This window comes from Myotis brandtii, unplaced genomic scaffold (assembly GCF_000412655.1).
Source record: "Myotis brandtii unplaced genomic scaffold, ASM41265v1 scaffold510, whole genome shotgun sequence".
NCBI classification, from domain to species: domain Eukaryota; kingdom Metazoa; phylum Chordata; class Mammalia; order Chiroptera; family Vespertilionidae; genus Myotis; species Myotis brandtii.
The window spans coordinates 407,097-421,998 of NW_005369443.1; the positions used below are offsets into that span (position 1 = coordinate 407,097).

The window sequence follows — 14,902 nt, forward strand, 5'->3', positions numbered from 1 at the left end:
GATATCTCATTGTTGTTTTAATTTGTATTTCCCTGATGATTAGTGATATTGAGCATATTTTCATGTCTGTTGGCCATCTGTAGGTCCTTCTGTGCTTGTTTGTGTTTGTTTTTAAACGTATTTTATTCTTTTATTATTTATTTATTTATTTTTAAGCTTCATCCAAGGATACTTTCCCATTGATTTTTAGAGAGTGAAAGAGAGAGGGAAAGGCTGATAGAAACATCAATGTGAGAGAAACACATCGATTGGTTGCCTCCTGCATGAGCCCTGAGCAGGGCCCAGGTCAGGGAGGAGCCTGCAACCGAGTATATGCCCTTGACTGGAATTGAACCTAAGACCCATCAGTCCGCAGGCCAACACTGTATCCACTGAACCAAACAGGCTAGGGCTCTATGTCCTTTAACAGAAATGTCTGTTAAAGTCTTCTGCCCATTTTTTAATTGGATTGCTTGTTTTTTGGTAATAAGTTGTGTGAGTTCCTTATATATTTTTAATATTAACCCCTTATGGATGTATCATTTGTGAGTATCTTCTCCCATTAAACAGGCTGTCTTTTCATTTTGTTAATGATTTCCTTTGCTTTGCAAACTCTTTTTAGTTTGATGTAGTCCCATTTGTTTGTTTTTTTCGTTTCCTTCTCTTGAAAACATATATCCAGCCCTGGCAAGGTCGTCTTCAGTTGATTGGATTATTATCAGGATGCACCAGGGTTATGAGTATGATCCCTAGTTAAGGTACATACAGGAATCAACCAATGAATGCATAAATAAGTGGAACAACAAATTAATGTTTCTTTCCCTATCTTCAAAATCAATTTTATAAAAAGAACATATATCCAAAAAGACACTTCGAAGAGCAATGTCAAAGCGTTTACTGCCTATGTTTTCATTCAGTTTTATGGGTTCAGGTCTAACATTTAAATCTTTCATCTATTTTGAGATTTTTTTGTTTTGATTTTAAATATGTTTTTATTGATTTTTAGAGAAAGAGGAATGGAAAGGAAGAGAGAGAAACATTGAGAGCTGCCTTCTGCACGCCCTCTATTGGGGATCGAGCCTGAAACCTGGGCATGTGCCCTGACTGGGACTGGCGACCTTGGTTCGGTGCTCAACCACTTAACAATAATGGCCAGGTGAGTTTATTTTTATATATGGTGTAAGAAAGTAGTCCAATTTCATCTTTTTGCACTGTCTATCATTGCCTCCTTTATTGTAGCTTAATTGACCAAATAAGCAAGGAATTATTTCTGGGCTCTCTATTCTATTTCCTTTTTCATTTGTTAATCTTCACACAAGAAAATTTTTTCCATAAAAGGATGCTGAATTCTGTCAAATGCTTTTTTCTCCATCTACTGAGGTGGTCATATGTTTTTATACTTCATTAATAAAATGTATTACACTGATTTAGTTATGGATGTTGAACTAACCTTGCACCCCTGAGATAAATTCCATTTCGTCATAGTATATAATTCTTTTAATGCATTATTGAATCCAGTTTGCTAATATTTTGTTGAAAATTTTTGCATCTATATTCCTCAACAGTATTGGCCTGTAAGTTTTCCTTTTTTTGGTAATGTCTTTATCTGGTTTTGGTATCAAGGTAATGCTGGCTTCATAAAATGAGTTTGGAAACATTCCTTCCTCTTCAATATATATATTACTTAATATATTTTTATTGATTTCAGAGAGGAAAGGAGAGGGAGAGATAGAAACATCAATGATGAGAGAATCATTGATTGGCTGCCTCCTGCACACTCCCTACTGGGGACTGAACCTGAAACCTGGGCATATGCCCTTGGAAATGGAACCAGGGACCTATCGGTCTGCAGGCCGACACTCTATCCACTGAGCAAAACTGGCTAGGGCCTCTTCAATATTTTTAAATAGTTTAAGAATAGTTTAAGATTTTATTTAGGCTAAAGTTAGAGAAGTACTAGCCATTGTTAGATATTTCATTACATACAGTTGAAATCACTCATAATATATACAACAATGTAAACAAACCTATTTAATTATCTGAGCCTGTTTACTACCTCAACATTTCTGTGCAGAATCGGCAAGAATGTAAAATGGCTAGCCCAGTATTCTAAAATTTGGCCTTTATATTTAATACTAAGTAGAGACTTCATGTAACACAATTTTATACACACAGATATGCATTGGATAATCTATGCTCAAATCCTGATATATGGTTAGTGAATCAAATCTCATATTTTTAAAGAATATAGGAACTTACCTCAAAGTCACACTCTTCTCCCACAGCATATTTGGTCATGATCTCCAACCAAGCAGTATCTACTAACTTCTCTAAGGAGGCTGTGTTATGGTGAACCATTTCCAGAACAAGTTTCTCATACCAGGCAGGAAACTCTTCCTTCAAACTAAACAAATATGTTATTACCAAGAAAATGCAGAAAATTTGAGCCCGGCTGGTGTAGCTCAGTGGATTGAGCTTGGTAATATCATGGACCAAGAGGTCCCCCGGGTTCGATTCCCAGCCAGGCATATGCCTGGACTGCAGGCTTGAGGCATGCAGGAGGCAGCCAACTGATGTGTCTCTCATTGAACACAGTCACTCCCATTCACTTATGTATTATTATCTATGGCTATTTTTACTGTACAACCTCAGAATTAAATAGCTAAGAAAAAGACCATACTAACTGACAGTTTATTGAAAAGGGTAGCCAACACCTGGTCTAGTACACTTTAAAAAGGGCATATACATAAATAATACTAATCTAAAACAGAACGATGTAAGTGACCCAAGCTAAGAAGAAACAGGCATCAGGTTAACAAACTTGACTAATAATTAGTCCTGGAGCCATAACTAGAACCCAGACCTCAACTAAACCCAGTGTTCTGTTACACCAGCAAAAGAGCAGAATTATATGCTCTTTGCTTATGGGTTATCAGGAAAAGTCAATAAGAAGTCCACAGAAAAAATTTCTATTCCAAATTCCCAAATTCCCTAGTTTCTATTTATCTTTTACATGTTCCTAATGCCCAATTCTGAGTGTTTTCTTTGAGAGAATACCAAAGCAGTAGGCACTTTGAATAAAGACAGGAATTTTAAGACTCCTCATTCAGCCCTGGCCGGTGTGGCTCAGTTGGTTGAGGATTGTCACAAAAGGTCCCATGTAAAAAAAGAAAAAAAAAAAAGAAAAGGGTGGCCAACACCTGGTTTAGTACACTTTAAAAAGGGCATATACATAAATAATACTAATCTAAAACAGAACGATGTAAGTGACCCAAGCTAAGAAGAAACAGGCATCAGGTTAACAAACTTGACTAATTATTAGTCCTGGAGCCATAACTAGAACCCAGACCTCAACTAAACCCAGTGTTCTGTTACACCAGCAAAAGAGCAGAATTATATGCTCTTTGCTTATGGGTTATCAGGAAAAGTCAATAAGAAGTCCATAGAAAAAATTTCTATTCCAAATTCCCAAAAGAGTAATTTACATCCCTAGTTTCTATTTATCTTTTACATGTTCCTAATGCCCAATTCTGAGTGTTTTCTTTGAGAGAATACCAAAACAAGTAGGCACTTTGAATATAGACAGGAATTTTAAGACTCCTCATTCAGCCCTGGCTGGTGTGGCTCAGTTGGTTGAGGATTGTCACAAAAGGTCCCATGTTCAATTCCTGGTCAGGGCACTGCAGGGGTTGCAGGATCGATCCCCAATAGGGGACGTGTAGGAGGCAGCTGATTGATATTTTTCTCTCTCCCTCTCTCTAAAACTAGTAAGAATATATTTTTTAAAAAACAGACTCCTCATTCAACTGCCCCACTTAGATAAATGGTCTTTAAATTGTGTTTATTTTTGGTAGCTGCTGTAAATACTAACTTAAATTTCAAATGACCACAAAATTTTAAAAAATCTCTGCTTATTTGCTACCTCCATATTACTTCTAGATCATATTTGTGTCCACTGTTTAGAACCACATTTTCAAAATATTTACAGGATAAAAGTAGAGCAAGAATATTCAAAAGCCTGGTAATTACCTAAAGTATATACATAACTATTTCACACACTTTGTTACTAGCAAAATTCCACTAAGCAAGGGCACTTAGACACTAATACAGTATACTAATGTAACAAATTCCAGTTTATGCCCCATAAATTTTTTTCCCCCATAAATTTTAATATAAATATTGCTTTACTTTCTATGCCCCCTTTCCTAATAATGTGAAGATGGTGCTAGAAAAGCAATGTTTATATTACTCACAGTTCAGCAACTTCCTGTTCCTCCTCCCAGGCCTCCTTGTGTGTTAGCTGACTACTTCCGGTACTCTTACATGTCCAAATGCGTTCACTGTACCTCTCCAAGCGGGCTTCATACTCTCTGTTAGCAGTGGCTCAGGAAAACAATATTCAAGCAACAGAGACAACTAATGCATATTCATAAAATACTTAATTATATATAGAAAAAAACCTACAGTATCCTTTCTATGATATACATATTGAGAAGATAAAATTGGCCTGGCTGGTTTGGCTCAGTGGATAGAGCGTCGGCCTGTGGACCAAAGGGTCCCAGGTTCGATTCTGGCCAAGGGCACATGCCTGGGTTGCAGGCTCAGTCCAACGTGCAGAAGGCAGTCAATCAATGATTCCCTATCATCATTGAGGTTTCTATCTCTCTCTTCCTCTCCCTTCCTCTCTGAAATCAATAAAAATATATTTTTAAAAAAGGATTAAACAAAATACAGTAACATTAAAAACCACGAGTCAGACTTCAATCTTATATAATAAAACCCTAATATGCAAATTGACCAAACAGTGGAACGACTGGTCGCTGTAACGTGCACTGACCACCAGGGGCAGACCCTCAATGCGGGGCGGTGCCAGGCCGCCAGCCAAGGTGGGTGCCAGCAGGGGCACCCTCATCTCCCCACCCACTGGTCGCCCCACAGATGGCCCTGATCGCTGGCCAGGCCTAGGGACCCTACCCTATATATTGGGAACAGTCTCTTAGGTTTAAAAATTAAAACCTGGCAAGGCTACTCCAACACTGAAAAAACAGGATGATGCAATGACATGCATGGACTCTGGCTTGCATTTTGTGGTTAGCCCCGATTCTGACCCTTATAACTGTGTAACACAGCCAATTACTTAACTTCTCTCTGCTTCAGTTTTTCCATCCATAAGATGGGGAAAATGGTACTACTGCCTCAGAAGGATCATAGTATGTACTACTTTTTATAATCAGAGCAAAAAAATGTAGCTGCCCATATAACAGCAAGATGCCTTTCACCTGTATGAAAAGTATGGTCATTGGCACATGCAGTGTCCTGGATTGCAGGGGATATCCGACTGCCGGTTTAGGCCCAACATCCCCCAAGGGGTCCCAGACTGCGAGAGGATGCAGGCCGGGCTGAGGGACACCCCCTCCACCCCTGTGCTGAATTTCATGCACTGAGTCTCTAGTATAGTCATATAAAGACAAGCACTGAAAATGTATAAAAACTTATAGTCCCCTTTAAGCTGTTTTGCTCTCATTTCAGTTACCCCGTCAAACGCAGTTCAAAAATATTAAGTGGAAAATTCCAGAAATAATTAATTTATGTTTTAAATCTTGTGCCATCCCATTCTATGAACTATCTCTTTTGCCCAGCATATTCAGGCTGTATACGCTACCTGAGTGATAGTCACTTAGTAGCCAGCTGTTATCCAATGGACCATTATGGTTATCTCAGTGCTTGTGTTCAAATAACTTTAATTTTACTTATTAATGGCCCCAAAGCACCATCAGTAATGTTACTGGAAAATGAGATATGCCAAAAAGAAGCCTTAGACTTTATCAAGATGCATATATATAAAAAAGCATGATATATATAGGGTTCAGTACTGTTTCAATATTTCGGTACTTTTTCAAATACAGTATTGGGGGGGTCTTGGAACTAATCCCCTACGGATAGGGTGAACTACAGTAAAGAAAAAAAAGGCAATAGCATGGCTTCTATTATCATAACTATAATGGTATTTTTATATCATAACTAACAAGATGGATGTTTTATTTTTGTTTGCCTGTTTGCACTTGAGGAGTGGAGGTAAAATAAAGACAATCAGTAAGTGAATTTACTTAAACAAACAAAATGTTTAGCAGTTTAATAGTTACTTAGCAACACTGAAGAAATTCACTGAGAAATCAGGGAGAATGTAAATGATATTAACAAATATATCCTAAAGAGAGAACATTGTCCTAGCTGGTGTGGCTCAGGTGGTTGGAGCATCATCCCATACACCAGTGATGGCGAACCTATGACACACGTGTCAGAGGTGACACGTGAACTTTTTTTTTGGTTGATTTTTCTTTGTTAAATGGCATTTAAATATATAAAATAAATATCAAAAATATAAGTCTTGCCTTTACTATGGTTGCAAATATCAAAAAATTTCTATATGTGACACGGCACCAGAGTTAAGTTAGGGTTTTTCAAAATGCTGACACGCCGAGCTCAAAAGGTTCACCATCACTGTCCTAGACTCTTGAGATGGCATTTGAGAAAAACTTAACTCTTTCTTGAATCTACTTGGTGACACAGAGAGGCTCTGAGGCTGACTGGATTGGGTGTCTGGTTACTTCTTAAGCACGTGTAACTCTTCTTGGGTAGCTTAAGATATATTTTAGTTTCCTAGCTGAGGAATTCCTTCTGGTTTTCTCAGATCTGAATCTCTGAGATGGCCAAAGGGATAGTTCTCTTACAATATTAGTGGAAATGAGTTATAATTGGAAGTTCTTTAGTATTTTTGAGTGCCCCCATATCTTCATGAGAGGCAAGGCTAAGGGGGAAACACGAATGTAGAATCTATGAGGACAACTTCCTTAGGATCTGGAGGAAATCCATATTACTTTACCTGCTGCAGATTGCCTTATCCAAGCAGGTTTTTTTTTTTTTTTTTGGCTACCACATGCTATTTCCAAAGACAGGATGAGAGGGAATGGGCTTCAACTGCAGCAGGAAAGATTAAGGGCAGAGGTCAGGAAGAACTTTGGTTCTGTGACAACTATATATCAAGCAAGGCCAAGACCAGGGGATGTTTTGGCATTCCCTTGGAATTGTTAAAAGAACAGGACAGATTACTTCCTATGCTCACTCTAAACAGAAAATAGTGTGACAAAGGAAACAGCTTTGTGTTAGAAATTTCCTGTGCAGTACGAGCTGAGGACTGGGAATTGAGATTTGAGGCCGGAATATCTACCAGCAACTTCCTTTATGCAGACCAATGCTCAGGATGCCAACTGACCAGGGCAACAGGGAAGGCCATCCGCCCTTCCAGTTTCTGAGGGATGCTCATAGTTTCCCAGCTTCAGAATTTTCTGTCCTTTGCTTTTCCTCTCAGCTTGCCGTTCAACTCTGCATAGCTAGCTCCATTTTAAAAAACAAAATGAAATAAACATTTGGAAACTTTGACCATCCTATCTAGCCACTGTCTTTTCTTCTTCACCGCCAAAACTTGGTGAACAGATGATAAAAAGATTCCCTTGTCTTCTCATTTACAGGTTAAGGCTACCTTTCCAGATAGTCCAATAGCTAAGTCACCAGTTTCCAAGAGCATTTGCACCACTTATGGAAAATGTTGGATCCATGCACACCAGATGTCCTTGACGACTCATCCCACCATCCCCTGCACAAAATTTGCTGCACCAGAAGACTATGAAGCCAACCACTGAGCTTCTTTTCATTACCAATCCTATATAATAATCCTATATAATAAAGATGTAATATGCAAATGGTCATTATGCCTTGCAGCATGACGACCGACCTACCGACCGCATAACAACCAACCGCATAACAACCGGAACACGGATCAGCAGGAGAGTGGGGCAGTGAACTACAAGTGGGCAGCGGAGAGCTACAGGAGGGCAGCAGCGAGCTACTGGCTACTAGCGGGCGGCAGAGAGCTACAGGAGGGGCAGGACAGAAAGCTTTGAGGGGGGCGGGAGGAGCTACAGGAGGGCAGCAGCGAGCTACTGGCGCACGGATTCGTGCGCAGGGCTACTAGTTAGAGATATATCCCTGACAACAAAACAGAGGACACAAGTGTTTCTTCACAGTATCACAGCCAGTTGAGACCACGCTAAAAAAAAAATCAGCTTGCCTACTGAGGACCCCTTCTCTTCTTGGGTAGCCAGGACTTAAAGGGAGGACACAAGTGTTTCTTCACAGTATCATGGCCAGTTGAGACCACGCTAAAAAAATCAGCTTGCCTACTAAGGACCCCTTCTCTTCTTGGGTAGCCAGGACTTAAAGGAGAGACTCTGACCTGAGCCACTGTAAGCCTTTCCCCAACTCTGTGGCTGAATAAACCAACAGCTTTGTACATGCAAAAAAAAAGTTTGACCAAATATAACAAGTTAATTTTTAAGTTGATAATTTTTTATGGTCCGTGAATGTTATAAATATACAAATGGCCCTCCTGATCAAGACCCATATAGTCAACAACATAGCAGTACCGCCTAGATACCTCATAATACCTCAAACCCAACTGTTTCTAAACTAAATTCTTATTACCCCACCTCATCCTCCTAAACTTGCTACTTTAACAGATAATTCCAGTCTCACTGAATGGCCCTAGTGCCCTAATCAGAAATGAGGGAATCATCCTCATTGCTTCAGTCCCCAACTGCAGCCACTTACACATTTCTCGTCAGTCCTTGCCAATAGCAAACAGAGCCATTAACAAATCCAGCATCTGATCTTCATTTCTCACCCAGGCAAAATATTTTAATTGGCTACACTGGTAATCCTCTTTTCTGGTGCTTTGTGTGTGCTTCTCACCTTAACTTCCTTTTTTCTCAATCTTGCTTGTTTTTAAACCATTTCTTCTGATTACTTTAAAAACCAAGTTGGTTCAAATATCGTCCCAATACCCAAAAGTTGTGGGTTCGATGGTCAGGGCACATACAAAAATCAACCAGTGAATGCAGAAATAAGTGGAACAAATCGATGTTTCTCTCTCGTCCACCCCCTTTCTCTAACTCATTTTTTTAAACATATATTCTTATTCATTTCAGAGAGAGGAAGGGAGATAGAAACATCAACGATGAGAATCACTGATTGGCTACCTCCTGCACACCTCCTGCTGGGGATCATGCCTGAAAGCTGGTCATGTTCTCTGACAGGTAATCAAACTGGAGCTTCCTGGTTCATGGGTCAACACTCAACCAGTGAGCCACACCAGCCGGGCTCTAAAATCAATTTTTTTTAAAAGGCTAAAACTGAAATACCTACAACACCCCTTAACACTGGGTATTTTTAAGTTTATATAATTTTGTTCTGGTTATTATTCTGACTAATGTTCAAAGAAAGCAAGAGAAAAAAATGAAAATGAAAGGAGAAAAGGCTGACTAGAAGGATATTGAGACAGCTGCCTCTAAATCCTATTTCAGATTTTAGGTTACCAAAATAAGTCACTCACTCTCAAATAACCATTCAGAGCAAATGCCAATTGATGTTTTTTATGTTCCAGCTACTGCTGTACATATAATTGAGAGAAAATGTCAAAGCAGTTCTCCAAAGGTTGTATAAACTATAAATGATAAGATATTTTCAAGTCCTAGACTATCTCATTATGCATCTACTTTTCATGAGTTCAAGGGCTGCTTCTTTGTTCTTTCGCCTTGTAAGAATCGTTTCTCTCTTGCCAAAACCGGTTTGGCTCAGTGGATAGAGAGTCAGCCTGCGGACTGAAGGGTCCCAGGTTCGATTCCGGTTAAGGGCATGTACCTGGGTTGTGGGCACATCCCCAGTGGGAGATGTGCAGGAGGCAGCTGATCGATGTTTCTAACTCTCTCTCTCTCTCCCTTCCTCTCTGTAAAAAATCAATAAAATATATTAAAAAAAAAAAAAAAAGATGATAAGATATTTTCAAGTCCTAGACTATCTCATTATGCATCTACCTTTCATGAGTTCAAGAGCTACCTCTCCCTACAATATGCTGCTTCTTTGTTCTTTCGCCTTGTAAGAATCGTTTCTCTCAATAAAGTACTTGAGCCCTGACCAGTTTGGCTAAGTGGTTAAAGCCTCAGCCCACAAAGGGTCTTGGGTTCAATTCCTGGTCAAGAGAACATACATTGGTTGCAGGTTCCCCAGCCCTGGCAGGGGCGCTTGTGGAAGGCATGTCTCTCTCACGATATTTCTCTCCCTCCCCCCCTTCCACTCTCTCTAGGAATCAATGGGAAAAATATCCTCAGGTGAGGATTAAAACAAACAAACAAATAAATAAACAAATAAATAAATTGAGTGAGTGAGGGAGTGAGTGAGTGAAGGAAGAAAGGAAGGAAGGACTTGATAGCCTGAAAGGAAGTGGCCCAGAAAAGTATGGAGGTTAAATAAGCACAACTATAACCCTAAGAGTTCTAAGTGAGATGACAAAGTACCAAGTCAAGATTTGCTTTTTATCCTATTTTTTTCTCTTTCGACCAGTTTGTCATTAAGTTAAAAATAACTCTAGCCGGAGTTGCTCAGTGGTGAGAGTGGAGAGTGTCTGTCCAAGCACCAAAGGGTCACAGGCTCGATCCCCAGACCCACCAGTGTGGGAGGCAACCAACTGATGTCTCTCTCTCACATTGATGTCTCCCTCACTCTCTCCCTCCTCCCTTCCACCTTTTCTAAAAGTCAATAGAATGCCCGGCTGGCATGGCTCAGTGGTTAAACGTTGACCTATGAACCAGGAGGTCAGGGTTCAATTCCCAGTCGGGGCACATGCCCGGGTTGCTGGCTTGATCCCTGGTGTGGAGCATGCAGGAGGCAGCTGATCAGTGATTCTCATCATTAATGTTTCTATCTTTTTCTCCCTTTCCCTCTTGAAATCAATAAAACAAATATATTAAAAAAATCAAAGTCAATAGAAAAATATCCTTGGTAAGGATAAAATAAAAAATAAAAATAGTAACTCTAGCCCTGGGCAGTGTGTCTCAGTTGGTTGGAGCATTGTCCCATACACCAAAAGGTGGTAGGTTCGATTCCCAATCAGGGCACATACCCAGGTTTTTAGGATCCCTAGCCAGGATGCATTCAGGAGGCAACCCATAAGTGTCTGTCTCTCTCTCTCTCTCCCTCCCTCCCTTCCTCTAATAAAATAAATCACTCTAATGTGGTATAGCTTGTTAAAGAAATTAAATTATAGAAATTAACATAAGAGCTCAGTATTCCACTGTCCAATAAGAGCCTGTCTTGCAACTCCAACTCTTAAAACATGCTCTAGCCCCATTTGTATAGCTCAGTGATTGAGAGTTGACTTGTAAACCAGGAGATCACTGGTTTGATTCCCAATCAGGGCACCTGCCCAGGTTGCAGGCTCAATCCCCAGTAGGGGGCGTGCAGGAGGATTCTCTCCCATCATAGATGTTTCTAGCCTTCTCTCCCGCTCTCCCTTCCTCTCTCTGAAAAAAACAAACAAACAAAAAAAAAACGCAACATGCTCTAGTCATGGTTTTCTAGGCAAGCAAGTTATTCTGGCCATATTCTAATAGCCCTTCCTCATTACACCAGCTAAAAGTTCTCATATATTGATGCAGCAAAAAATGAATAACCCAGTTGTTTCTAGGCTTTAGAAACTAAGATAGTTAAAGAAATACAACAAAAATATTAACCTACAACAGGCTGCTTGTAGGTTCAGTTCCTCCTTAAAACCCACCTTGACTTAAATACAGTCAATGTAACATACTACTGTCAAATCACATCAAGAATTGATTCTGATAGACCCTGGCCGGGTAGCTGAGTTTGTAAAGCATCGTCCCCATAAGCCAAGATTGCTGGTTCCATCCCCAGTCAGGGCGCATTCAAGAATCAAATGAAATGGTGATGGAAAAAGACATGACTTGGGTGATAAACACACAATACAATATAGAGATGATGTATTATAGAATTGCACACCTTAAATCTATGTAATTTTATTAACGAATATAACCCAAGTAAATTCAATAAAAAATAGAAAATTAAAAAGAAAAAGAATCAACCCAGCTGGTGTGGCTCAGTGGTTGAGCGTTCAATTCTAGGTCAGGGCACACGCCCAGTTTGCAGGCTTGATCCCCAGTAGGAAGCGTGTAGGAGGCAGCCGGTCAATGATTCTCTCTCATCATTTATGTTTCTCTCTCTCCCTCTCCCTTCCTCTCTGAAATCAATAAAAAAATACATTTTTTCAAATCAAGCAATGAGTGCGTGAATGGGTGGAGCAACAAATCAGTGTCTCTCTCCCTCTCTCTCTCTTTAAAATCAGTAAGTAAATTAACTAAAAGTATTCTGATAAAGTGAATTTTCCCAACTAAGATTTTCCCAACTACTGTCCTGCCTGAAGTACTTCAGTAGGGAGTTATGTAGCACAGATTCAAAGACACAGTACAAAAAACATAATCATCAATATATAACACCCAGTCATTAAATGTGTGCATCATTCACAACTACCACTGTAAATTTAATTAAGATGTATAATAATGCTTTTAAGAACATACCAACACTCACAGCTTTAAGTCAATAAATCATATAAATTTGTTATAAAATATACATGCAATCAAAAGGTAGTACTTAGAAGAAAACTACTCAAATCCTATTAAAAACATAATTATAAACATAAATTAAGAACTGGAAATAACAGTATCTCAAATGCAGCTGAAACCCAACCACGTACTTGTTCTCCTCTAAGAAATCCCTAATAGCCTAATAAATAAATATGCCAACCTGGTGAACACAAAATACAATAGTTTAAAAACCCTCCTAAAGTGCTTCCACTGTAGACACTCCCAAGTGGGCAATATACCCCCAATATGTAACACAATTTATGAATTCCTTTGTTAAAAGGGTTCTACAAATACTGGTATGGGAATTTTTTATTAAACACATACCATTAAGTTTCAACCTTCAGTTTTCAACTGTCATCATTAAGAGGAACACTTCATATATATCATTATATTTCAAAGATTTTAGTAAATTATATGAAAAAGCCTGTGCTGCCAGTTCTAAATTAGCTAGTTACAGCCACTTTTACATGGCTCAGTACTTAAAGGACTTAGAATTTGTCTCTTCTCTATGTTTCTTATACTCCTTTAGCATCATACCTGAAAAATTAACATCTGATAATATTAGTGTGAGGAATCAACTGCTCAAAAAATGACATTTGAAAAGGATATGGCAGATTCCCACAAGTAATTTTTCACTCTATCAATGTTTGGTATGTTGTTTTTTTTAAAAATAGGGCAACCTTAGAATAATGTTATATTTAGAAGAACTCGAGTACTTCTCCAAAGCAATCTAAAAGTCTTAACAGGACAATAAAAAGAACCAGATTAGGATCCCCACCCCTCCCTTAAATGGACCTTATCTTTTTTTTTTTTTTAATATATGTTATTGATTTTTTACAGAGAGGAAGGGAGAGGGATAGAGAGTTAGAAACATCGATCAGCTGCCTCCTGCACACCCACAACGGGATGTGCCTGCAACCAAGGTACATACCCTTGACCGGAATCGAACCTGGGACCCTCCAGTCGGCAGGCCGACGCTCTATCCACTGAGCCAAACCAGCCAGGGCATGGACCTTATCTTATACCACAAACTGACACAAAAAGTGGACTAACATCATTAAAAAGGAGTACCATTCCATGGTTTTAATTTAGGTACAGAGATGAGGTAGGAAAAGCACTGGATTCTACTCCTGACTCTCATCATTTTCAGTGTGTGTCAATCTCAATTCTCTGGGACCACCTGGCAAAGCAGGCAGGAGAACCTAAACATCTCCAAGACCCATTCAGCTCTAAGATGCTATAATTATATTTCAAGAGCCTTCCTACAGCATGGACTCACTTTCCAGGTTTCTTTTTATATGTAAACACCCAATAGTCACAAACTGCAATCGAACACGAATGAAATTATCCTATAAATTATTACATTAGCCCTGGCCGGGTGGCTCAGTTAGTTGGAGCGTTCCTCTGGTACACACACCAAAAGGTGTCGGGGTTCCCATCCAGGTCAAGGCACATACCTCGGCTGCAGTTGATCCCTAGTACCTACCGGCACATACAGGAGGCAATGTTTCTCTCTCTCTCCCTCTCTCAAATCAATTAAAACATATCCTCGGGTGAAGATTTTTTTAAAAGTACATTAAAGGAGTGAACAAAAAGAAATGAAATCAAATTATATCCCTCACCTGGGCACTTCCTCCTCAGTACAAAAGCAGAAACTACAAGAAATCAGGTCCTACCACAGGGAAGGCGCTGACAAAACTAAATACATTAGCCTTCTTGAAGCTTTAAAGAAAGATTGATTCAAAGACCTTTTTTTTTTTTACACATAAGCGTCGATAGGACTCAACTGGCATCCATTAAGAAATAATAATAGAAGTTGTACAACTTTTAACCAAAAAACTAAGCCTGTTCAAGAAAACAATGATTAGAGACGATGCTTCGTATATAAAACATCAGCCTCGTGATCTTAAGTTACAACATAAAAACTCTAAGTATGTCTTGGTATCTATTTTTTAATTTTACTTAAAAACAATCACCGATCTCCTAAGTCGTCAAAATTCCAAACCTGTGCACGGATAGGGAAAGACATCAGCTCCTCCAAAGTAACTTTCCTTCCTTCCCCTCTAAGTGCGGAACTTTATCCTTGGTTTCGTGCCTCACGACTCTGTCACCTAAAGTCCACCAGGAGAAAAACACACGCGCCCCCGCAGAGATGGGGTAAAACGCAGTCGACTTGTACAAGCCGGATCACGAGGCCACATGGGTACCATTTTAAAAACTTCACTTGAAGGTTTAATTTAAAAAAAAAAAAAAAGGCAAAGGAAACCCCGCTCTCTGTGGTACCTGGGTCTAAAGCCAACCCCAGGGGGTGTGGTGGTGGGGGTCGCTCCTCGACGGCGAGGCCCGGGGACAAAGTGCGGTGCCGGGGAAGGGGT

At 39.5% G+C, this 14,902-nt stretch overlaps 1 protein-coding gene across 1 annotated transcript in view; it reads right to left on the reverse strand.

The window, feature by feature from the left end:
* BAZ1B (bromodomain adjacent to zinc finger domain, 1B) overlaps positions 1 to 14,881 on the reverse strand; it is a 74,656-nt gene extending 59,775 nt beyond the window's left edge. Inside the window, exons 1-3 of the mRNA XM_005877196.2 lie at positions 14,811 to 14,881; positions 4,233 to 4,362; positions 2,239 to 2,383 (exon numbers count right to left, since the gene is read on the reverse strand). Of these exons, the coding sequence (XP_005877258.2) occupies positions 2,239 to 2,337 (99 nt within the window). The 5' untranslated portion in view covers positions 2,338 to 2,383; positions 4,233 to 4,362; positions 14,811 to 14,881. The remainder of the gene's footprint in view (positions 1 to 2,238; positions 2,384 to 4,232; positions 4,363 to 14,810) is intronic.
* Between the last annotated feature and the right edge of the window lie 21 nt (positions 14,882 to 14,902).